The 23,895-nt window shown below is 35.7% G+C and overlaps 1 protein-coding gene and 1 pseudogene across 2 annotated transcripts; both read right to left on the reverse strand.

Annotated features, from left to right (window-relative positions):
* Window positions 1-7,065: 7,065 nt before the first annotated feature.
* LOC131653432 (increased DNA methylation 1) lies at window positions 7,066-16,015 on the reverse strand. Of its 2 annotated transcripts, none has more exons than XM_058923567.1 (9): window positions 15,572-16,015; window positions 11,985-14,755; window positions 11,202-11,325; window positions 10,811-10,893; window positions 9,111-9,352; window positions 8,852-8,938; window positions 8,485-8,584; window positions 7,848-8,040; window positions 7,066-7,654 (listed from the first exon to the last, which is right to left on the reverse strand). In XM_058923567.1, the coding sequence occupies exons 2-9, from the start codon at window positions 14,619-14,621 to the stop codon at window positions 7,080-7,082; spliced, it is 4,041 nt and encodes a 1,346-aa protein (XP_058779550.1). In that variant the 5' UTR covers window positions 14,622-14,755; window positions 15,572-16,015; the 3' UTR covers window positions 7,066-7,079. The 2 variants fall into 2 exon arrangements, with proteins under 2 accessions (XP_058779550.1, XP_058779551.1); XM_058923568.1 differs by having other exon boundaries at window positions 15,387-16,015.
* Window positions 16,016-18,437: 2,422 nt separating this feature from the next.
* Window positions 18,438-23,818, reverse strand: LOC131650997 (uncharacterized; annotated as a pseudogene).
* Window positions 23,819-23,895: the final 77 nt, after the last annotated feature.

Here is a 23,895-nt window from a genome sequence, read left to right on the forward strand (position 1 = left end):
CATAATCTTCTGGTTGTTGTTCAAATTCAGTAGGATCCACATCAGTTGCTTGGACATTGATCTTGATGGTGTTGTTTGGGTTAGACCTCAGTAGCTCATGTGTATAATCATAAAGTCTTCTATATTGTTCCTTGAAAGACCCTTCAACCATATCTAATGCTGCCTTTCGTGCCCTGTAAGCTTTCATCCTATTCATTCCAGCATTCCATTTTTCATGCACTTTGTCACAAATAGCATTCAGTTTTACATTGGGGTTAATTCTAACTGTTGAATACAACTTCTTCCCTAGCCAGTTTGTATTAAACATCCTAACATTATACTCTCTACTACAAGTGTGATTATCATTTAATGTTCTTAATTGCCAAGTATCCTCATGTGGCAATTTAGAACACAAAGCCACCCATCCACAACCTTCCTTGCAACCCACTATGACCCTAGTCTTATCATTCTTCAGGTATCTTAAATCCCTACAATTGTGAACAGCATAACTTGACACAACTTCCTTGAACTCTTCCCTTGTTGAAAACAAGCTTCCTAACACCCACTTATAGTCATTGAACTTCTTAGGAGGAACAAATTATGGATACTTTACCTTCTCACTCTCATCTGAATAATCACTACTCATGTCATCCTCACTTATTAGCTCTTCAGTTTGATAGTCAGAATCTGACAAACCATGACATACCTTCCTACCTATGCTCCTTTTTTTAAATCCAAAATCAAGAACATCTTCCTCACTTGATGTTTCTACACCATCTGCATTTAATCCTTCATCCACTTGTTTTTTCTTTGGACTTCCATTTTTTCCCTTATTTGAGCTTCCTGAACTTGCCTTTTTTGGAGTTCCACTACCACCTTTTTTTCTTTGGTCTTCCGTCAGTCCTATTCATTTTTTTAGATGTCTCCTCCAGCAGTAGTTCATCAAGAGGTTGATCATTTTGGACAGCTATGAACCCTTCTCCCATTAACGATTCTCCAAATCCATCATTTAAAATCTCATAGGCTGAGTCATATAACCCTTATATTATGTCCCTATCAGTTACTTCACCTACTTCAGTTTCAGGTTGGGCCTCATTTGTTTCAGGTTGGACCTCATTTGTTTCAGGTGGGGCCTCATTTGTTTCAGGTTGGGCCTCATTTGTTTCAGGTGGGACCTCAGTTGTTTCAGTTACAACCGCTTCTGGTTGGACCTCATTTGTTTCAGGTTGGGCCTCTATTGGTTCAGTTTCAGGTTAGGCCTCAATTGGTTCACTTTCAGTTTCAGACTGGGGTCCAGGTAGGGTAACTTGTATGCCAGGTTGGGATATAAGGTGAACAATATATATATATATATATATATATATATATATATATATATATCAACTTTTCCATTTGTCTTATACCAGTTCAATGCTTCTATAGCCCCAAAGTCATCTTCTAACGCCTTCAATGTTCCCAGCAAAGTCGTACCAAATTTCAAGCACCCCTGGATAGCCCATCTCATTAACAACCCCCAAAATCTCAAAGTAACTCCATTTATCATCATCACATTTCCAGTTCGATACTTCCCCTTGTTCATACTTATCACCAACGAAAAATCCCCCATAATGGAAATCAACATAAAACTCATCCATGTCCAGATTGACCTAAGAACATCAACAACACACACCCAACAACCTAATGAGTATCAAACCCTAACATTGCTAACGTCAACAACACACACACCCAACAACCTAATGAGTATCAAACCCTAACATTTCTATTATCAACAACAAACACACATTCAGCAACAATCAGTTTAGAATATGGGATGCATACCTCAGCAATGCTCTTGCGTCACCTTCAGCGCCGTCGTCGTCTACGAGCACCTTCACCTTCTGCGTGACCTTCTACTTTCTTCACCTTTTGCGTGACCTTCTAGTTTCTTCATCTTCTGACCTTCTATTTTAGAAGTGGAACGTAAAAGAATGACTTTTAAACATAAAAGAATAGTCAGCATATAGGAGTGGACACATAGGACTGGACACATCAGCTACTTAATGGACACATCATCCTTTTTTAACATGACATTTGACCAAGTCCAACGTTGAGGACGTTAGGTAACTTAAAGGACCATTATGATGCAAAAATAACATAAAGGACCAAGTTGTTACATTTAAATAAGTTAAAGGACCCTAGAGGTAATTTAGCCTATAAAATATAAATGCATATCGAGGGGTGTCACCGGATTTTTAAAAGACTTGTTCCATTCTAGAACAAAAAATGGAGAGAAATGCAGAAGTTGCAACATATTAGAGCTTTTGATGCGATGCAGATGGGGTACACCTGCAAGGATAGCACTTTGACACTCAAGTCAGTATATGAAAGAGTAGAGAGTATTCTCATATATTCGACACCATTCCTTATATAGGGGAGAGAAATAACAGTCTTGTTATCTTTCATGAGGGGAATGCGAAAGAGACTGTTGGTTATGCATGAGGAGTCAATCTCCTGTAGCAAAGTATAGGATAGTCATACATTAAGGAGAATATTTTAGAAACATAACTGCATAGTCGGTCAAGAGGCTCTGACCTGGAATGGGAAATGTCAAGGTGATCGGTCCAGAACAGTTGCCTCCTAAGCCCTTATACTTGAGTAGCAAGGGGAGGTTTGAAAATTTTCACCCTTGGCGACCGATCACCCCTATTTCGTGCTTTCACTATTTAGAACGTCAAATGTCTATTCAAATGATTCATTATTAACATTATTTGAAACTGAAACACTCGAATGTTATGTGCAAGAGATACAATCATTGATAAGACACCTTTCTTTTCATATTTTTCAGAACATAAATCTAGGAAGAACTAGATTCATTTTCACTTGGATCTTTCTTTTCTCCTTTTTTTTAGCGATTTACTTTTGACATTTAGTCTTCCTGTATTTGATAAAGTTAACGCGATATGGCTAAAAAATCATTGAAGAATATAGAAGAAAATCAGAAGAATCCAACATCTACATGGGGAAGGTTCTATGTATTCTTCCATCATGTCTATTTTTGCCAAGGAGGGAACTTGGATAAAGCTTTTCTTAAAGTAGGGGAACTGTCGCATTGGGGTTCGACCACCCCTATTGAGGAAGATAGAATATATAGCGAGTACGGAAGTTGCATCATCCCTCTTTATGAATGTATATTCTCAACCCTAAATGTTTGCTTACTCTTTACTGCTTTTGAGGTTGGCTTTTTTAATAACTTGATGGTGGCTCTTTCGCAACTCCACCCATCAAGTTGGACGTATGTGAGGGTTTACCTATATTGGTGTGAATATTTGAAAGGGAAACCTTCCATCACCATGTTTTTTCATCTTTCCCCTGCCACTGCGGTACCTCGACTTAACCAAGAGAACGGGATTTAATTTCCTTGGTGCAGACGATATGATTCTTTGAAAACCTTCCTAAGTTGTCGCCCTTTGTTGATTGGTTCTTTCTGGTTGCTTCCTTCATCCCCTGGCTCATGATACCATTTGCGGGGCCGAGCCAGGAGTAGAGGGTAAATGTAAGTCGTTGTTTCCTTATTGTTGGTTGGCGAGGCATTTCCCCATGGAGAATGACATATATATTTATAAAGAGGGAGATTTCTCTGATGAAGACTCGAATCAAAAGAAAATACGGGCATGCTTTGTTAACAGTCTGGGTTATCTTAGAGTTAGAGTCCCCTTGAAGAGGCTGATAGAAAACATTTGAAGCGTTTAATTGACGTTTCATTGTTGATTGAGGCCCGCTCTCGCAAGGATCATTGAATTTCCTTCAGTAAGTTTGAAACTTCCTTAATTATTGTGATGTTGATTTGCCCCTTTTTTGTGCTTATCTCGATAACAATCGTGTTTCCGTGTAGATGTGATGATGGAAAAGTGAAGGTCTACCTTTTGAAGAGAAAGATACAGTCACTCGACACAATGGTAGATTCTTTGCATCCTCCGGAATTTCCTCACAATGTTGCTTTTTTGTCTGCCCTTCTAGGTTTGCAAACGAATCCAGGGACTGGTATTGATCCTTCTCGTGAGCGCCAAGATTCAATTTTAGATGAAAATTAGATTTTTTGCCAAGGTTCTCAGGCAAAATTTGGGGGAAGATTTGAAAATTATGGTGTGGCTGCTAAGCGATCTTTTATTTCTCTAACTCTAGGTGGATCTTTTATTGCTCGGGAGCTCTTTGGACAGACCAGACCATGACGAGAAGCATCGGTTGGAGAGGAGTGTTAACAGCTTAACTTTTCAACGAGATACATACTTAAGAAAGTTGCATAAGGTTTTCACCTCTTTGAAAGAGGTAAGAAATTTTTTGGCTCCATTCAATTTCCCTAGCATTATGGGTGGTCAGGTGATGCACCTGGCATGGATGATGGAAAGGAAGACAAAGGCTCTTGATTCTGCCTAGAAGGAGTTAGAGTTTCTAAGTAGTCAAAACACTTCTCTGACTCAAAAGTTGAAAGAATGTACTTCTTCATATCTTGAGGCAGTTACAGAGTCTTTTGAGAATGTGCTGCAACAGGTGGAGTATTTTCACCGTCCACTGGTTATCTTGAGGGAGAAGATTCAGCCGGTCAAATACTCTGAGATAGGAGGATCATCTCTCTTCTTGAGTAGGCCATTGTATCCCACCATTTTTTCTATGCCCAGCATGAAAAGCGTTAAGGCATGGGAAAATGTTATTATATAACTTTTCTTTAAGCTGTTTTTAGCCGCATTCATCTTATTGCCTGTATAAGGTGCGTTCATTTTATGTTATTATAAATGTTGTATTGCTTTCACTCATTTCCTTTGTGTTGTTTGCGAGCCAGAGAAGTGTCAAGGTTTTATCTTATTCCTATAATTCATAAATTTTACATGCCACGAAGAACGTTAAATAATGTTTTTCTTAAATGTAAGGAACATTGAGTACTTTTTGAAGCCATGCTTGACTACTTCATTTACGAGCATGTTGTGTTAAGATGTACGCATTTTATTGGTAAGATTATGTTCCAGCTTGATATAGTTGTGTATTGGATCATATTTATAATTGTACAACCTGAGACCGTCTAGATGCGGCTATGCTTTGAGTCACAGTTATTATAATATGGCATGACACCCGCTGATGAAATTATGCTTTGCATCACGCTTATAATAATATGGCATGAAATTCGCCTCTTATTTTTAGCCATGTTTGGGTGTATTGAGGTTCATACTGATAGGTGAAGAAAGCCACGTTAATTCCATAGCTATGCCTTTTCTTTGGTCCTTCTAGAGTACATGATGTATATTTTTGGCCCCTACGAGTTCGGCGTGCCAAACTGCTGATTCTCCAAGCATGTTAAGGTATTTGATCTTTAAGTGCATGGGCAAGGCTACTACGTCTAACGTTGTTGTGAAGGATCTACCTAAAATGCAGTTGTAGAGGCTTTAGCATGGGATGACTAGAAATTGAGTGTTGATCAATCGGAGGTCTCTTACCTCTCTTACGGATACCATCAGCTCCTCATATCTCCAGGAACGAGTGGCCGTCTTGTTGAATGCTTATCTAGGTCCATTTTTTCAAACAACGACGAATAAAGGATATCACACGAACTTCCTCTGTCGATCAAAATCGAGAGATGTCGAACCGTCTTATGGTAGTCGTGATTACCAGGAAAAATAATTCATTAGAAATGCCCTCATTGGTCATGCTAGTAACTGGCATTTTGAGGCTTTGTCGGCATTGTAGTAATTGAGTTGATCATTGACAAGTTAGACGTGCTCGTCATGGTATCCTTTTCCATCGTATTCTCTTAGTTTATGAGGCTTTTGCATTGACTTAGAGATCTTGCTTTAAAACATACGTACACATAAGGGATGCTTAGGTTGCATCATGGTCGCCTGGTGTTCGCCATCATTTGAGGACGAAGCGTGACTGCCTTGCCTTTTAAACGGTTTTTGATTTTTGATTTTTGCTTCCCCTGGCAGCAGTCGACTCCAGACCGATATAATGCTTTCTTTCATACATGACCTCTTAAACCGTATTGAAATTCTATTTTTCGCAGGATAGATGTTAGACACGGCGTCTGAGACAGCGTATACAACAATTTAAAACAGATCGACAAATACAAGATGATAATCCACTTCGGTGCAACGTCACCTACGTCTAAAGAGTTTCCAACCCAGGAAAAGAAAACCACTCTCAATAGTATTAGTATAATTAGTCTTAGATGAACAAACCTCGTTCAATGCCTACTTCCTAATATTACATGTATAGAACTCCCCCTAAATATAAGAACATTTCTCACTTTCTCTAAACCACTAACCCTAGTGATCTATATTTTCAACAAATTAGAAATATTGAATTACAACTCAACGAACAATCAACCTCTATGCCATGAATATGCAATTAGACTTCTTTAGAGATTTACAATAAACAACAAAAATACAAAGAGCGCACTAGATCATCAATACTTACGTAATTTCTTTCTTTTCTATATATAGCGCTCCATCTGCAGGGTCTTCCACATATTTGATTTCTCCATCTGCAGATTTATTTTTAATGAAGATTTGATTTGCTTATCAAAAAAATATTATTTTAAAATCAATTTAAATTCAATTTAAATCCTCTTAGGTCCCTTTCTTAAATTGATTTCAATTCCCATCAAAAACTATCTTTAAAATATTGAAAAGAGGACATTTAAGTGTCGCATCTTATAAAATCATTTATTCCAAAAAGTCACTTCTAATTTTCAAGCAACTTTAATTCTTACCTTCCAATTATACCCTCTAATTAATTATATTCTCATGCTACATTTATGCAAATTTGAAAACACCAATAGTATTAGTAAGCAAGGATAATTTGATAAAAATACTATTCTCTCTTTCATTTATCACATTTTCTTAATTTGACACTTACTTCAAAATCAAGAAAGTATTAGTTTTCATTCATAATTAACGGTTAGTTTTCTTACTTTATACTAGTAAATTACAAGTTTATTTTCTTAATTTGACACTTATTTTAAAATCAAGAAAGTATTAGTTTTCATTTCGTAATTAACGGTTAGTTTTCTTACTTTATACTAGTAAATTACAAGATTGTTAAGAGCATCACACGCCATTTCTAACTTACTTTCAACTTTCCATTGATTTTGCAGAGTTTGCTAATGTTCCAAAATTAGCTGTTTCATCATACATCACTGAGCATTCAAAATTAGAAACTGTGTCAAAATTGTTGCCGGAAAATGTTTTGCATGACATATTTGAAACATGTTCATGCAAATCATTTTCCTCAACTTTGTCTAATTTGATATTCTTGTCCTCAATAAGTCCTACACCTGATTCAGTACCATCTTTGTCTAATTTGATATTCTTGTCCTCAATAAGTCCTACACCTGATTCAGTACCATCTTTGTTAGCAAAACAGTTCTCAATTTGCATTCTGTTGCTTGTTATCAATTCCTGCACATTGTTTCCTTCAAAGGGGATGATTTCAACTGCTTGATTATTATCAACTTTGTTGGTTTCACTGTCAGTCCTATTGCCTGGTTGATTTTGGCAGTCCACAGGTTCATATTCTGACTTAGCACCAACTTCATTGGTAGTAGTTACATACCCAAAATCTTGAGGCAATGATTCGGCTATGGTCATTCCTTCAGAACAGATTTCTACAAACAATTCATCTGATGCTATTGATTGATCATGCAGTCCTGTTTCAGCAGACAAGGTTTCAATTAACCACAACCATAAAAAATATTTTACTGCAATCATAATTACCATTGAAGTCATAAATAAATGATCCGTGATTGGTGGACTATCTAAAAAATTGTAACAATGCTGGTGTATCAAAACTAATCTCCTATAACAATAGTACACTGACCAAATACACGAAATGAAAAATACCTTCATTTTTCTTCTTGCCATACAAGGATTTTTCAAGTAATACTGTTCCAGGAAAAACCATTAAATTGAGCTTTTTTAATCTCCGCTTTTCAATGTCACCTACAGGTACGAATCCAAAGCCCTTAGTCCATGTCTCCACCAAATCAGGAATGGCTGATACCACAAGCTTTTCTACCTTGACAGATATTAACATCTGCTAATGAAAGAAATAGATTTAGAAACATGAAAAGCCACAAGAGAAGGCCATAAGAAGTGAATACTGAAACATTCCGAACTCATAACTATTATACGCAGACCAATAATTAGCAATATGCTCTGCATTAACAAGCTCTTCCCAACTCATTTTTTTAACATTAAGTGAAATTTTATGTGGGTATCACTAAATCATGCGGACCACCCGCTTCCTGTTTAATGGGACCAGCACGATTTGGCCCGGTAACAGAAAATACACTCATATGACATCATTTCTCTTATATAAAAAGAAAGTCATCGAATTCAAATTCAAATCAAATTTCGAAGAATAATTATTCTGATGGACAAGGGAGTGTTAATCCAAGTCCAACCAGGGTGAAATTGAAACAATATTTTATATCTGTGTTTTTTAATTGAATAAACATGAAATTACAGCCAAATTTACCTCTTCAATTGAGTTCACAAGGAGTCGACACATTCCTTGGCGACGATACCGACTGCAAGTTGCAATTAGAGGCATCTCAGCAGCTGTAGTCCCATGCACTCTGCAACAAAGTAAAAGGCTTAAGAACATTGCAAAAATGCAGAGGTACTATTTGGAATAAAACAAAACTGTAACTATAATCCCAATTCGTTCATAAATCTACTGAAAGTATAAGCTTAAGCATAATTGAAAAACATTTAGATAATTGTCTTTACATAAAAAGAAAAGTAGCAGAAATAGAGCCATTTTACATAGACGTCAAGAGAGAGAATATCTGTACATTTTTATATCATAAATAGCACAAGCCATGTGAGTATTATGTTTTCACCTGATAGATGCTACAGATATTAATACATCTTGTTTCTCCAACACCATGGTGTAAAACCCTTGAAAATTCAGGCGAGCAAAATCAGACCTGAAAATCACATGGAAGTAAAAGCCTTTCAAATCAAGTTGAAATTATAAGAGAAAAAAACAAAAACCTAAAGATGAGGCTTTGAACAAGAGACTGTGTATTATTCAGACTCATTTAAATGATGAAGCATGCAGAAGAGGTGAAAAAATTGTCATTGGGAAGAACCACTAACCCCCAATTGTATAAAACTTGGGGTATCATGTGGATGCCTGTTCTTAGATCTAACATTGACACAAAACATTCCTCCATGATGGTAAGGGCAACAGCTAGTTTTGTATTGCATACTGCCTTTAGGGATAACCACTGAGCAGAATGAACCTTTTGATCATCGTGTATGCATCTTAGAAGCGTCCATGAAAAGCCATTGGCAACTTGATTAACTAGCCCCACTTGAGATTGGAGACTAGAGTATACCTGCACATGCCAGAAAGTCAGGTCCTTGAATAAATAACACCAATGCCATGATGTTTTATTAGGTTACTCGTTTGTCTGAATTTTAGTACTTCAGCTTGCAGCTTTAGTACTAGCACCTAACCTATAGTTTTTAGAAGTATTCTAGGTTAGAATATTTCAATTCTCATCTCAATATTTATAATGTTAAGCCATTAGTAGTTTTCTTGTAACTCCTAACAACTACCCCTGAGAACCGACGTCTCGGCGGATGGTACTCTATCATAATATAGGTCATTTGTTGTTCTCTATTTTCTCTTTCGCCCAACTGTAAACTCTAACAACCACCCATGAGAACCGACATCTTCGCAGATGGCACTACGACGCTTTACTCAGCCTTTCTAGTAAGCCCCTCCCTAGGTTGGCCCTATCCGAGCCACCAACAACGAGCTCTTATGCCGATTAATAAGTATCAAAGGAGTTTGGAAATCCTCCATTATAAGCTAGCTATCAAGGTAGAACAACCAAGTCACTTAAGTACTTCACGGAGTATCTCATAATATTCAATGTGGGACTCAGGCAGGCACCCCATAAATCCTAAGTTCCTATCACATACACTTAACCAAAGTAATACATCACGTAAAAAAAAAATTATTCACAGGTAAATTTATTGACCTGCTCCTTATTCCACCAAGATAAAGGTCTGAATATATAGACAAATATTTCAAGAAGGATAACAGCTAGTGGTGTGTAACAAAAGCAAATGTGCCAAAAGATATAGACAAAAGCAACTGCAACAAATAAGAGACTCTTCCATCCTTAAATAAAACCATTTATGATCCTTCACCTAATGGCAACATGGCCTAATCAATTCACAACACGTTTAGAGATAATTACAATCTTCAAAAATAATGAGAAGAATGGAAACTTCTCCTGTCATGTCTGTAAAAAGGGTTTGATTTATATGGATTGGTGAGCAGGTCAAAAAACAAAAAAATAAACAGCCATAGCAGTATTTACCTAAAAAATAAAGCATTTAATAATTATGAGTAAAATGTGAAAATGAATACGATCTATGGCCATTTTATTTATACCTATTGTTACCGCACACGCACACATTAGTTAAGAATGCTATAACTAGAAATCTTACTCACAATATTCGGTATTTTTTATCCTAATATTGTTTATCTAAGAACACAACACGCTGGAACTATACTTGCCACATTAAAAGAACTTTAATCAGAATATCAACATTTGGCATGCCAGAAACTTACACAAGTAGTTTAAAACATAAAGTAAACATAACCTTCAAAAAGCAATGAATACGATCTTCAATTTATATATAGTAAAATGACTAGCTCATGACAAGCCACTACAGTACATTCTCATATAATGTCACGGACAACAAGCCATCCATTTCTAAACTCAAGAAACTCATTTCAAAATGGAAGTGTGGAAGTTTGAGAAATTGTAGTTTAGTACCTCTTGACAACTCTGACTACAAAACCAAGTGTCTGAAACTGCTCCTTCTTGGTTAGCTCCTTCTCCTATGCATTTCTCATGATCTATTCATTACAATTCCACGATAATCAAATGGTATTGTCATTAAAGCATCAGAAAGGCAAAAAGAGTGCACAAACTTTCAGATCAAAAAAAAATCATTGTCCATAACATAATCAAATTAAGTGATCATTTCTTATAATAAATTACAACTAGTGCAGCTAAGCACAAAAATTGCAGAATTTGAAGAGAGTAAAACATATGCAGCCTTTAGGCAGAAACAACAACATCAACAGCAGCAGCAATAAATAAGAATTGTAGAAGCTGCAATATTTGTCATTTGAACCATACGATCTATATAGGTCAAACTTACATTTTTGTTCGCATTGAGAACATTGTAATGAATCATGTGTATCTGAAGCCTCTTTATCAATGACCAAATTTCCACAAATCCGACAAGTGCAGTTTATGCAGTACCAGTTGCCTTCAGGGATCTCCTGATGTACAGAACAAAACATGTATTATTCTTCTGAGACAGGGTAAGAGAAACCCAACAATAGTCAAATAAAATAAAAAAGACTTATTTTGATATTTAAATGCATGGAATAAAAAGAAGTAGGCGTATTAGATCAACGTGGATAGACATTTGCACGTGTTGGTAACACATAGCAACTCATTCATGTCATCAAATCTATAAAGAGAGAAATTACTCACTGAATCTACTCATTAAATCTCAGCCAAACAGAGCATAAAGTTTAACAGCTCATATGCATTGGCTTGTAAAAAGGAAGTAAAATAGTGCATGCACTGAGAAATTTTACCCTTGATCATGATTCATATTTACAAAAACGATAAGGCCTATGATTGAAAATTTTAATTGTAACAATATTTTCTAGCAATCAGCAAAGTCAAAATAAATATTCTCCATTACGAAGTAGAAAAATCAAACTGTCAGCAGGGTTTCACACATGAAGGGGCAGAACTACGGGTGATTTGCTATTGTAAAGGTATCTATATGTGATAACGGTACAGGAGGATGTAACAATAATCACTCAATAACAGATTTAAACTCCCAAAACAATTTATAAGCAATGATAGGATGAAAAGTAGAAAAACATTAGAACAAAAGAAAAAAGAAAACCCGAGAGCAACAGACCTGAACGGACAAACAAGTCAGGTGAAAAGTAGAAGGGCAGTTATCACAACATATCAGCTCACCTCCCTCACCACACAACCCGCACGAGTCATCATTTCTGTCATTATCAACGACATTTGCAGTTTGATTTTGACTTTTCCTGGTTTTGTATTCAGCTGACCAAGCTTGAAGGAGGCAAAGTGTAAAGGGCTCACCAGATTCCATGAAAAGATTCAAGCAAGGGCGACTCACTGTAAACCCAGCATGATTCTTGAACTCTGATAATGTAAGCACTTTACTGCAACACTTACAAACAATACCGTCTTTAGTGATTTTACCATCCTTAGTGACAGAATTATCTTTAGGGTTTCGATATTGAATGATATCATTTAAAGATATGACCCTATTCTCAATCAACCAGGACAAGAGAGTCCTTTCCCCAAGATAATACTTCTTCCCATCCTTATTGTGCTTCCCTCCATAACAAGGGTTCATTGGTAGCAACCTACAGCGACCTTTATGGCTTTTAAGCTTTCTCAAACCCCTTGACTTGCCAGGTTTAGCTCTAGAATTGCCTCGGATTGTCTTTGGGTTGAAGTCCTTATTCTTGAATATTGCTGACACTAATAGATCATCGTCTTCAATATGGCACCTCTTGGACTTATTTGCTTTCCTAATATGTCGCTGGTTTGCAGTGCCCAATAACTTCTTGCAGTTCCTTTTTTTTCCCATACTGTCAACTACATAATTCTGAACTTCTTTCAAACCAGCTTGAGCGCCACATGCATCACCATTCAATGACTGCACCTGGTCAGTGATAGTTGATCCCAGTATGTCACTATGGTATAACATACTCAGTTTGATTTGAGATATCCTTTTGCACTTCCTCCGCGTTTTCTTTTTAAGAATACCATTAGATGAGGACCATGTACTATCTTTCCCAAATACAGAAGCCACTGAGATTTTCCTCCCCTCTTCACTATATTCAGACCGATTATCTGATGTATACTTATCAATGTTTTTGGAATCTCTATGTTTATCTTGATGAACAGCATTCACTTTAGAATCCAAGTCCAAATTTCCTGAGCTTGGAAGAGCATTGAAAGAGGAAGCATTTGATTGGGTAACAGTGCTGCCCAATGCACAAGCAGGTAAGGACACTAGATCCATGCTACTTTTGCTCACTGACATTTCCCTACATCGATTTTCAATGACGTTAGGTTTGTGTTCTCCAACATGCATATCTTCTTGATTGCCACCAGATTTCTGATTACAAGCATGATTGTTTATCACTAAAGCAGATATTTTAGTGGCTCCAGTTGCTGTTGAAGAGTCACATAAAACGGCTTGGCCGTGCTTTTGATCAGAATGAGCACGAGAACTATCTTCCCATGCTGAATCAACTGGATCATATGCCATTTTACCCTTACTAGAAACTAAACTACTAGATGCTTTTATTACCTCTCCCTTTTTCAGAGCACCGATCTTTCTATCGAAATATATGACTACTACAAAAGGATCCAAAAGCCACCATTGATAAGCCAACATAGCTGTCGTTTCTGACTGGGTTTTTGATTTATCAACATTTTTTAGAGTACTCAATAGATCAGACCAGAAATCACTAATACCCGCCCATTCCTTACGGCCTTCATATGGTACTTTGCATTTTTCAACAGACAAAAGATGGCCACATAATCTCCAAACTTTAGTAAATTCCCTAATAGTTTTTCCCTTTGGTGTCTTGTAGAATGACTCCATCCACCGCCTACAAGGCCGCTGATGTTTCCCAATAGACCAGCCTGACAACGTAAGCAACTGCACAATGTGAAACTGCAGTATGAAACGGGGATCCTCTTTGTCTAGCTTTGACACTGAATTTGAGATAATCATATTAGAAGATTGAAACCCTTCTGCCATTTCCTCAGTTTTTAAAGGAAAGGAAGACTTCTTCACAACAGTGATTGATGAACTCGTTACAGCTAGCCTGTTTGCCGAGCTCTCCTGGGATACAGGAGAAGCAACTACCTTATTTGCAGACATTTCTTTTGTGATGTTCCCATTTGCAGATTCAGATTTACAGTTTGTAACATCTACATCATTATTCGAAGCATGTTTATTCTGTACCAAGTTATGCTTCAACAGACAGCAACTAGATACTACGCCATGTTTAGATGATTCAACTGTCCGAAATGCAATTGAGTCACTATCACAGTCTGTAGCAGCACAAGGCGGGAAGGAAATTACTTCTTTCAGAATTCCCGAAGAACCCAGAACATCTTCTGAATTAGATCTACTACAAGGAAGTTCATGTAGAGAAAACTTCATACGTTTAACATTTACAATCTCATCATTCAGGTCTTCACAAGTTAAACTCTCTGGCATGCACCCCAGGGCAGTCTCATTGGAATGCTGACTTACATTAATGTCCTCCTCATGGTGTGTAAATCTTGATGACGAGGGACGCAATAAGATCGAGTTTTCATTACTAGAGCCAAATGATTTGAATGTGTTGATTGTGGATTCATGTTCAAGGTTGATGGCTCCAGAAACAACACGCCTCTGACTAGACTGAAAAGTGCATTCACCAAAAAAGACCTCTGTAAAAATCTGTCTTTCTTCCTTAGATCCTTCAAAGTTATCATCGCACAAATGATCCATTCTTTTGCTGACTAGCGATGTTTCACTTCAAAACTTCTATTACTGGTCTACATGTTGCCTCCATTATAAATGGCTAGCTTTTGCATAGTAACACGTTTTTACAGCCATATTTCCCTAGTTGATGAACTTCATTTCTGCAAACCCAAGAAACACAAATAAAATCACATGGTAAGGGCTAGAGAATCTATGTAAGAATATAGTTTCCTAACTTCGCCATTTATGCATTTAAACACCTAAATAAGGAAATTTTTTGTTTCAGAATAAGATAACTCCAGGTTTACAAAACAATCATGATTCATCCATGCATTGAACTAAAAGACCATGCAAAGTAATATCATCATACATTGCCCACAACACACGTGTTGTTCGCAAACCTAGTCATGGAGTAAAGAATCAAACATGTATTATTTTACATGCAGAGATGTTTTGATCATAGAAAGGGTTGCAATTACCCCAATCCAGTCTACTAATCTAGGATAAGTGCTACTTTGCACACTTTTCTTCCACATTATCTATCCACAGAAATTTGTAAGGCAACACTAATAAACATTCATGCATTCATTTACCCATAAGCATCAAAAATCACATACCATGCAAATGCTAGCTTAAATCAAAACGCAGAAAGCAATAAACAGCAAATATAATTCACCAAAAATCATTATCATCGAACTTCAAAGGCTAAAAATTGAAATTAAAAAAAGCCACCAGAACTTAAAATTAAAATAAATAAATCAACAAAAAAAATGATAAAACAAAAACACATACCAGTTTATCAAATCACTTCAAATAAACGAAGAAACCCCAAATTCTACAACCGAAGCAAAACACAAAATCCACATGCATGTATGAAGAAACAGCATTGAAACACAAACCAGAAACGGAGGAGAAAACCAAGAAAATTCAAATTCAAAGCAAAAACCGCACTACTTTCACAGATCGAAAATCCTAACCTAACCAGCTCAGATTCTCAAGAAAAAGCAAATCCCAGATTCAACCGCCAAAATTAGGGTTCCTCAAAATTCCTAAGCACAGAACAACCAAAACGCAAACCACCAAACTTCCATTTCCGAAATCTTCTAGCAATGCTACAACACTTTGAACAAATTCCAAAGAGAAAACTCGAAAACCGAAAGAGTTTCTCTCTCTAGAAAAGAGTTTCTCTCTCTAAAAGCATATCCCTTCCCATGTGACAACTTGCCTGTACCCTATTTGAATCACCATTTGGATTTGTCTATTTGTGGCTTACTTTTAAGAACCCTTTTAGATGAAGCAACCATACACTAGTTTAGATTTGTTGCTTTAACTCTCTATTGAAATTGAAAAATGGGACCCACCGGTTAAGGAAATTAAACTTCTACTACCGTCTTCTTTTTTTTCATTTTCTTGTCTCAGTTGAAGAGAGAGATCGTATTTTTATGCGGCAAATTACAGTAAATGTGACTAACTCGAGTTTATGCGGCGGTGTAATTAAAAGAGAAACCAGTTAATAGTTATTTATCTTGTCCGAAAGTATATTAGTTGTCTTCATTAAACACGGGGCTTGTTTTTTTGAAGACGCGTGTGATTTTGTTTTGGATTGAGTTTTTACTTTTAACCAGGGCCGATCCTGACTTTTTAGAGGCCCAGGACAAATATAAAAAATGGACCCTTAAAAAATGTGAGCAATTAATCAAAAGATTTAGTTATAAATAATACTAATATTATTAATCTTTAATATATTATTATAAAATAAATTTAATAATTTATCTTTTAAAAAAACCATCAATAATTTAAATTAAGTTTGTCTATCACTTTCTTCTTTTCTCGGTATTAGAAGAGTGTAAATTGTTAGTAATAATTACGTAGAGATAGTAATTGTTTTTAGTTGTTTTGTCCTTGTTAAATCCTCAAAATTTACGTAGTAGTATGAAAAAAATTGAATTAATTAAAATTTTATAAAATCTTATAAATATTGTTTTAGGTTAGACTAACTTAAATCAAGTTGTTTTAAATTTATTAATTTAATTTATTATTCATATATTCGTAAGAATTAATTAAAAATAATATTAATATTCAACTTTTTTAATTTATTATTGTAAAATAAAATATAACAATATATTTTTTTATAAAACAAAAGCAAACCACTAATAATTATAGAATTATATATTATAGAATTATATGATAATAAAATATATATTAAAAAAGTAAAATCAGAAAGATTAATAAAAATATAGTATATATTATAAAAAGTAGCCATTAACATTGAATTTAGTTGGTAATGTAAGCAAACTTTCAAGTTACAGTGACTTGGTTAAGTAATTTTGACATTTTATCAAAATCAAAAATTTGTTAGCTCCGTGCAAGGCTCGAACCCGGGATGTAAAACCAAAGAGACACCATCACAACCGCTGCTCCACATATACTATACGTTTAGCTTTTCAAAATAAAATATATATAATATTTTTTCAGTACAATTCACAAAACCCATAAATAAATATTTGAGGCCCTATTTTTTTGTCTATTTTTTGAGGCCCTGGGCTGTGGGCCTGCTTGCCCAGGCCCAGGGCCGGCCCTGCTTTTAACCGTGAGTTAATTAATGGCGGTTCCTAAGGTAGAGAAATATTATTATACCCGTGCTTCGCGAAGCACGAGATAAATTTTTTTAAATTAAAAAATATTTTAAAATTATTTATAATTTACAAATAAAGTTAGTAACATTAAAATAAGTTGAAGATTATAAAAAATTTAAGATTAACTAAAATTTCAATTGAATAAATTATCATAACTTAAAAGAATCGAAAAAATTCATACACAATAACTTTGTAGTACGGGTACCATGTTAGCTTCACAAAACACCTAAGCCAAACACCCCATCATCAACAATCAATTTGTTTTCTCACCGTAAAATAACACCCTCCACCCAAATCACCCACTAATTCAACCTTACAAATGGAACAAAGGTTTTTATAGTACAGAAGATGCATGCTAACAGACTACAAAATGCAGTTTCTTCAAGTCTTTTAGCCATCCAAGACCGATGCTTCAACCATCATATATGTGATTGTATTTTATCCATTTTCCTCATTTATATCAATCTTTCTGCATTAGATATTTACGACAAAACAACATCATCAGCATCATTATCATTTGAAATTTAAATAAAATCAATCAAAACATTCAACAATTCAAAAGTCCATAAAAAATAATTAATTTGGCAGAGTTCTAAAAGATTAAGTAGTGTATCCAGTTCTACACAATCACAACATCATTGTTGCATAAACACTTTAACCGCATGCATAAACACCTTCAGTTAACGCTAATCTTTTCATTCAATTTTCTTCAAAACCATGTTTAAATAGCAATGGAACCTGGCAGTAAACATAATATATAGCAGTAGTAAAATCGACATTAGCAATATCAGAAACATGCATTTTAAATCGTACCACAACATTAAGAACAATCATATAAAATTACAATAATCGTATAATTCGGTAGAAAGAAATTTCACAAAAGTGATGTTATTCTAAATGTGGAGACATTATAAGATTGAATAATTGTATCATAGAAAAATATATAACAGACCTATCAAATGCACTGTATATGGCCCAAAAATGCTACCATCATATTCCACATGGTTATTTTTAAGAAAAGAAAATTCATTCCAATACATGAATACGTTACTGTTTCACCAATAGACACAAATCCAATCCAATAATAAGTAATTTGTACAGTAGAAAAGAAAACAATTTCAAATGATTAACCATACAAAACAATTAATACTAACATGACATCATAAAGTTGTGTTATTAAGAACAATGACATACTGACCTCATATGCTTACAAATTGTCGAAAACCTCTCTATAAACAACATTTGTAGTGTCCGCACACGGATTTCCTTTGTCATCTAAAATAAGAATCTTCAACCCTTTTCTAGACTTTACCCTTGAAATGGCGACATAGAATTGCCCATGAGTGAACACAGGGCGTTGTAAATACAAACCAACCTGAGAAAGAGACTGACCTTGGCTTTTATTTATGGTCATTGCAAAACACAACGCAATTGGAAATTGTTTTCTTTGGAACTTAAATGGAAAGCTTGGATCAGAAGGAATCAAATTCATCCTCGGTATGTAAATCTTATCACCAATATTCTTTCCTGTAATGACGGTGGTACCAATAATATTATGACATAGTTCATTTATGAGTAACCTTGTTCCATTGCAAAGGCCATTGGATTGATCTATGTTTCTAAGAAGCATGATCGGAACTCCAATCTTCAGCCTTAATCGGTGATTCGGCATTCCTGAACATTTCATTTCATTCAAAAATTCAGGTGTGAACCAATCCGCACGAACTGCACAATTTTCATCTGAAAGAACAGTTGAGTCAGCACTCAAATATTCCTTTTCATCACCTGGAATTAAGGACAAAACAAAATCATTAACAATATCCACAGAATCATGAGTCGGAGATAGTAACGCCCTCTCTTCACAGTACTTCAAATTATTCATGTTCTGTAAAAGATTTGGAAATGTTAATTCAACCAGACATAATAGAGGATTATGAGAATCCGTAACCAATAAGTCTTCAGGAATATGAAGTGTGCTCTCTCCACTCTCATTTGAGGCTTGTTTACCATTTCCAATATCAAGCATCCAATCTGAAAATTCTTTAACTTCTTTAGATTCTATGTTGGAGTTAGGAGCTGCCAGCCGCATGTTATTTGACAAAGTCAATACCTTGCAAAATTTCCATAATTTAGAAGAGTTTATTGAAGATGACACTATGTCATGCCTACAACCATTTATAACAACAGATAAAATTTGTCTGAAATCTCCACCAAAAACAACCACCTTACCACCAAATGGTTTATATTGGTTAGAGTCGTCTACAGTCCTCGTTATGTCCTTCAAAGAACGATCGACAGCTTCCGCACAAAATCTATTTAGCATTGGAGCTTCATCCCAAATAATAAGCTTAGATTGCAAGATAAGTTCACATCTATCGATCCGTTTTTTGATGCTGCAAGAAGATGTTTTTGTTGTAATTAAAGGAATTCCAAACATTGAATGAGCTGTTTTTCCTCCAGGTAACAATAAAGACGCAATCCCACTCGAAGCAACATTTAAAACAATTAAACCTTGGGATCTAAGAGCAGTCGACACAGTTTTCCAAATAAATATCTTACATGTGCCTCCATATCCATGCAAGAAGTAAAATCCTCCACAATCCATCATCACTGAATTGATAATTTGATCATAGACTGACCTCTGTTCAACAGTTAAGGTTCCTCTGTTCAACAGTTAAGGTTGACATCAATGACATGTGGGTTGCAACCATCTCTTCCTTGTCATAATTTAATTCACCAGCCAATAGAATATTTCTAAACTGTTGCATTTCAGAATTTGAAGGCTGTGGCATCGACTCAATATTATCAAGAGACTTGCCATTCATTGAGAGTAATCTTTCAAACTCAATCAAACAAAGATTTTTCAAATCATCATCCATAATTTGAAGACCTACAACAGAGAGAATATAATTAAACATTTGTGCAAATCCATGAAAAAATTAGATTAAATATATAATTGAATAGCTATGTCGTTTAAAACTATTTGTGGAATTTTTTGAAATTAAAATTGTTTAATAGTTGCACAGTTTATTGTATGAAGTGTTCAAACTACAAATAAGTCATGTTCAAATCACAAGGAGTTATATTTTTTAGTACTACGTAACTTCAAATATGAGAATAAAATAACCTAATTCATAGTTCATCATAGTAGAGTTCATCATAATAGATTTCAGCATAATAAAGTTCAACAAATAAAATATAGGAAGACAAATAATTGTGCGGCATTGTCAATAAAAAAATTCAATCAAGTTTCATAATACTTACCCGTGACATTTCTATACTGTGATATTGCTTAATAAATATAGGTAAGACTAAACACAACCAATTTTTTCTACCTTGGGGCCATAGAAGAAGCATAACAGCATGTTTGAACCTAAACATGCAGTAGGTGTGCAAACTTAAGTAAAACATAATTTAAATATATAATTAAATACCTGGGTTGTAAGCCTCTTCCTTGCGTCATACAAAATTCCATTGCACAAAAGTTTCCATGTTGCTTCCCAAACGACAAAGGGATTTGTCATTGAATCCATAAATAACAACATAACAACAACCTCCTCATCTGATTACCAGAGGCCAAATGACTGGCTTCAATGATAGCATCCACAAATTCTTTGTTGTTTTGCAACAATCCAAGTGCAATGCATGCTTCCTTAAAGGTTTTGTGAATTGTTCCATCTACCGTCTTAATATCATTGTAACTTGTGCATCCCTTTTGTATAGTCAACAGGAGTCTCAAATAAAAAACATTACCATACCCTGGGGGAATATATGTAAGTCTTACAGTAGAGTTACCCCGCTGTCTCGGATGCAACGCTCTAACACTTTTATCATAAATAAACCTTGTGGGAAATTCGCCATAAGTCAAGTCCCTTCCATCTGGAAATTTTTTGTTTGCCTCAAACCAAGCCAAAAACATCGTGTCAATTTCTTCACTACGGTTCAGAACAGACTCAAATGAATTACTTTCTGAAAACATTATTGACTGCTCATTTTCCAGATGAAAAGAAAGCCTTATAACAGGAGGCCACCTCTGATGTATGTCATACTCAAAAATCCTCCAGACAGACTTCCAATGAGCCAAATATCTACACTCATAGTACTGTTTTATTTCATCCAAAACTATGCCATTTTCAGTTTGATTTGAAATTCCAACGGTGGCTCTGTCAGGGCCTTTATTAACATACTTAAAAAGGTACTTTATAGCATTTCCCTTATTGCAATGCTTAACATTGATATGTGCTTGGTATCTAACTAACAATTGTGGATTGTAAGGAACTACATACCTATTGTCCAAAGTTATTCCCTTTTTCACAACCAACAAACCATTATCTCGGCGCCTGTACTTTGGATAGCCTTCGTCACTCACCATAGTGAAGTCCTGGTAATCTTTTGGAAAATACTTTGAGCATTTGCCATCTTTCATGCACTGAGAATTTAAGTTGGCTTTTCCACAGGGACCGTGTAACATAAAACTCGAAACAACATTTGCAAGGTTTGGATAGAGATTATGGTCTGGTAGTTCTGCAAAAATATACTTGTCAATGTCAGCTCCTGTTTTCAGTGAGTTTGATGCTTCAAGCCATAGCAAAATATGTGTGTGTGGCAGACCCCTCTTCTGAAACTCTATAGTATACGTCCCTAATTAAGAAAGAAGTATATATTAATATATATTTTTTAAAAACTATAATGATAATAATTTAAAGCAAATACATTACAATAATTTAAAGTAAAAACATTCAGCTAGTTACGTTACCTGCAACAACTTCTCCGAATATTTTTTCCTTTTTAAAAGCATTCATCATGTGATCGAGTTTTGCCTTAAATATTTTGCAAACAATGTCTGGACGATCGCTAGCTGTAAGGCCTCTTATAGTTACAAAGTTCTTAATTTCTGGCCAATTAGCATTACATGTGATGGTGATGAATAAATCAGGGTACCCAAACTTTTTGCGAATTGCCATCGCATCTTGACAGTTATTAAACATGTACCGCGGTCCTCCAGTAAAAGATGCAGGTAGGACGATACATTTTCCAACTGCAGATGGTTGATTCTCTCCGTTGTGTACGGCTTCCTGCAAACAACTTAATATATCACATCTAATAGTTGCCTGGTTCATGCGATGCCAATATAATCTTTGTGACTCAATCATAGAGAAATCATCGACAACAAATTGTTGGAATAGTCGTCCAACATTTACAATACTTCCATTTTCACATTTTCTCTCCTGTATGCGAAATGCAATAAAATCTCTAAAAGTTACTTGCAATCGCTTCCTTCTTCCTTCTTTGATAACAGACTCTCTATGAGGAATGTTTTCATGATATTGGTCCTCATCGAATGGGAACAACAATGGGTACTGAAGAGCTAAGAATGAAGCATGTGTCTCTCTGATTTGTACCAAATGACCAGAAGTCTTCCTAACAATAATATCTCGACCAGGATCAAGGTTCTGAAAATCTCCAACGATTAATGCAGCAACCTCGTCACATGAGGGCAAATTATGGGTTCTTGGATCCTTAGTTCTATTTCTAAACAACCTTAAACAAAAATTCGATGTGTTGTTTTGTTGTAAGTGGTCCCGAACCTTTCTAAAAGACTTGACCAATACATTATTTTCATCCACCATTTTAGTAATGTCTTCAACTAATGTCCTATCTAGGCCGGATTCTTTATCGCCGGATCTGCATAACATTGCCATTAAAGCATCACGCACAAAAAAAATGCTCCAATAATAGTCATAGAATATAATATACCAATTAAGAACATACCTGAAATGGCTAAACCTATTAGATATAGGGGTGGCAAAACGGGCTCGGCCCACGGGGAAAGCCCGTTTTACCCGCACTTTTTCGCGGGGCGGGGCAAGGTTTTAGGCCCGCTCTCTTTAATGTGCCTGCCCCGCCCCGCCCCGTTTTTTTGTGGGCTTTTACGGGCATTTGTTTTTTATAGAATTTTACTATTTTTAGGCCTAAAAAGCCGAATGCCCGCGGGCTTTCCCTGCCCCGCCCTCACTTTTTGCGGGGCGGGGCAAGGTTTTATACCCGCACTCTTAAAAAAGCCTGCCCCGTCCCGCCCCGTTTTATTGCGGGCTTTTGCGGGGCGGGCCTAAACGGGGCGGGCATGCCCGTTTGCCACCCCTAATTAGATATTTCATTTTGTGTATCATAAATATACAGCTGGGAAAATTTGGGAGTTACTCCTTTATCTGGAACCAGACTACCCATTCTGTGATAATTTTGTCCACCAAGAATAAATTGAGGAGGACCACCACTTTTGTTTGATTGTACCTTCCCACCAATCGAGGTAAAACAAAACATATTGTTATAGGCTCGAATGTTTTCTTTGTAATGTTTACTCCTTGAATCTTGTCCATTCATCAGGTTAATTAGTAATTTCGGAGGCCTAATTTCGTACGGTAGATGAACTATGCCTTTCAAACAGCAAAGTGAAAATCTAAGTTTGTTTTCAGATGGTGTAACATCCGTCTTGACATCATGTAAGACAGATATGCTAGCATGTGCTATGTCTGTACCAGAAATTTCACAATAGAAAATTTCAATTGCCTTGGTTTTTGCTAACCACATCCTTCTATAAGATAGATTATAGTTGTATGTTTTAATGATATGAGAGATTATCGTTTTCACCTTAAATGATGGATCGT

Source organism: Vicia villosa, linkage group LG2 (genome assembly GCF_029867415.1).
Source record: "Vicia villosa cultivar HV-30 ecotype Madison, WI linkage group LG2, Vvil1.0, whole genome shotgun sequence".
In the NCBI taxonomy this organism is placed as follows: domain Eukaryota; kingdom Viridiplantae; phylum Streptophyta; class Magnoliopsida; order Fabales; family Fabaceae; genus Vicia; species Vicia villosa.